Source organism: Gloeophyllum trabeum (assembly GCF_000344685.1).
Source record: "Gloeophyllum trabeum ATCC 11539 unplaced genomic scaffold GLOTRscaffold_00342, whole genome shotgun sequence".
Taxonomy (NCBI): Eukaryota; Fungi; Basidiomycota; class Agaricomycetes; order Gloeophyllales; family Gloeophyllaceae; genus Gloeophyllum; species Gloeophyllum trabeum.
Window position 1 is genome coordinate 1 of NW_006920750.1, and position 2,336 is coordinate 2,336.

At 51.7% G+C, this 2,336-nt stretch overlaps 1 protein-coding gene across 1 annotated transcript; it reads left to right on the forward strand.

Moving 5' to 3' along the window:
* Positions 1 to 975: 975 nt before the first annotated feature.
* GLOTRDRAFT_51619 (uncharacterized protein) lies at positions 976 to 1,625 on the forward strand (the record flags this gene model as incomplete). The annotated part of the gene is made up of 3 exons (XM_007873575.1): positions 976 to 1,054; positions 1,107 to 1,272; positions 1,322 to 1,625. Coding segments are annotated over 3 exons (549 nt in total), but the record flags the coding sequence as incomplete, so codon positions are not given.
* Between the last annotated feature and the right edge of the window lie 711 nt (positions 1,626 to 2,336).

A 2,336-nucleotide genomic window follows, 5' to 3' on the forward strand; every position in this document is an offset into this window, starting at 1 on the left:
CTCTGACCAAGGGCAGTTGTACAGTCGTCATTCGATTCTTTCAATGTCGGGTCAGCACTCGCAGTAAACCTGTTCTCACAAAGGAGTCTTTTCGTTTCGCCGTGTCAGGATTCATCAAGGAAAGGCACACGCAGGCCTGAGTCGGTATGGCACAGGACGCTGATCGTTTCTCTGACAGTTCTCCGTTACTTTGCCTAAAGCGCGCATCTCGGGCGCATTGGCAACGGTACTCGGTGCTTAATAGAGCTTTGTGATCCTAGGTCTATTCCTGCTTGATCTTCCGGCCTGATCTTCCGGCTGTCGCCCGAGCCATACATTATCTACCTCGACCGGCCATGCTAATCATTCTACTAATAGCTCACGGAGAGACATGGGGCAAGCTGTAGTCCGCGGTCGGCGGACATGAAGCTTGTTATCGTGGGTGTACTAGTAGTGCAACATAAAGCACAGGAGGCGGTACCATCTGGTTCTCTCCCTCTGGCTTCCTCGTATACCTATGCTCGTAGATCTTACATTGGATCAGTCGGGCTCCCTAATCATCGCCTCACAAGCTCGAGTATTCAGCTATGCTGCAAGTGCGTGGAGACAATGTCTTCCTTGTTCGATTTCTGACCAAGAGCCACGACGAAGTTTCATCCGCTTCCTTGTTGACGTGGGACATCACTATTGCTCTGGGTGACGAAGTGTGTAAATATTTTCCATCCAAGCCAGTGTGCGGCACTCAACTGCTGCCGTTCAGGTCGAGCTAATCTGGATGTGAGCGTACATTCACGTCGTCCCGCAAGTACATCGTCTTATACGCCAGTTCAGGAAGGAATGGACTATCGCGAAAGTCTGCTATCTCATTGGACGATATGTCCCCTGGGTTGCCCAGTTGTGAGTGGCGAACACATTCTCGGGCCGCCCTTTAGCTAACTGTCGCAATGAAGGGCACTACTCAGTGTCACGGCTGGTGGAATTCACACTCCGAGCGAATGCCTAAAGTGGATCACGATGGAGGCGGTCGTGCTGCAGCTGATTGTGTCTGCTGTAGACATCATTCTCATGATTAGAGGTCGGTCATCCCGAGCTCGAATTACTTTGAACCGCGTTATAGCCTTATCAAGTCTACGCGCTGTATGACCGAAACCGCAGGCTCCTAGCAACACTGAGTGTAATCTACGCCGGCCTAATGTCCCTCTTGTGCTATGCCCTCACCATCATCATCCCCAGAGTAACCGTCAACCCTAACTGCTCGAGTGTCTCCATGCCCTCCGCTAACTTCCTTTACTGGTAAGTTTGTGACTATCGAGTTGTTCCACACCGATATGAAGATGTACAGGCTGCCTTCAGTCTCTTTTGAGACGCTATTATTTGCACTCACCTTGTTTAAGTGCTACCAGTATCAACGATTGGGATGGAGACGGAGCCCGATCTTGCGTCAGTTTGTCAGGGACGGTACATGGGCTTTTGCGCTGATATTCGGTAGGAGGTTTCTCCCCGTGAAGGCAGCATGTTTACTGAAACGTTGTACACTTAGCTGCTATGGTCGCCATTACCATAACGTATTCTGTGGTCCGCTCACCCTTGACGGGCGTGGTTTTTCCGTGCGATACCTAGTTTTGACTCATAACGATTCGCACTGAGATGAAGTACAGATGGTTATGGACGTCAGTATCAATCGTGGTACGTGATAGGCCAGTGGCAAAGGGATCAGCTGGCTAAAGATGTGCAGAGCGCTCGCCTGATCTTAGACCTTCGGCGTGCCTTCAACCAGTGCAAACCGGCGCCGCGGTTGTCAGGCATCGAAATTGAGCTTCCGGATACGCCTCAACTTCCGGATACTATGTTAGACGCCAATTTGGATCCCCCCCATAATGAGCGACTGCAATCACCCGCAGAAGCCAGGTATTCCTCGAGCTCGCGGTGCCCTATAAGAAGGGAGAAGTCTCACTGAAGGCGCGCGAGGATGTTGCATGGTCGGCGGCCATCTACCGGCAGGCCCATCCATCCCCAACCTAGCGGGGAGAAGCTCCTGGACTCAATCAGAGACCGTTCTCAGGCTTTTGAATTTGCACGGCCTCGCATTGCAGCAGTATCACCGATATGCATAGAGGCTGGCACAGGTCGTTTCAACACTTAAGGCCGGAGCGTCTCAGAGAACCAGAAAGGGGTGAGCAAAAATAGATACACTGTAGCTGAGAAGCCAGAGGACCGAGATGTTACTTGTACATGGTGAAACGAAAGGACCTGGGATGTAGGGACGATACTTGTCCTGCGAGAGACCGGATATGCTGGAGCGGGGGATCAGATTTTCGAGTCGAAAGTCCCTGGTCCTAAGGAGAGGTTCCAGCTCG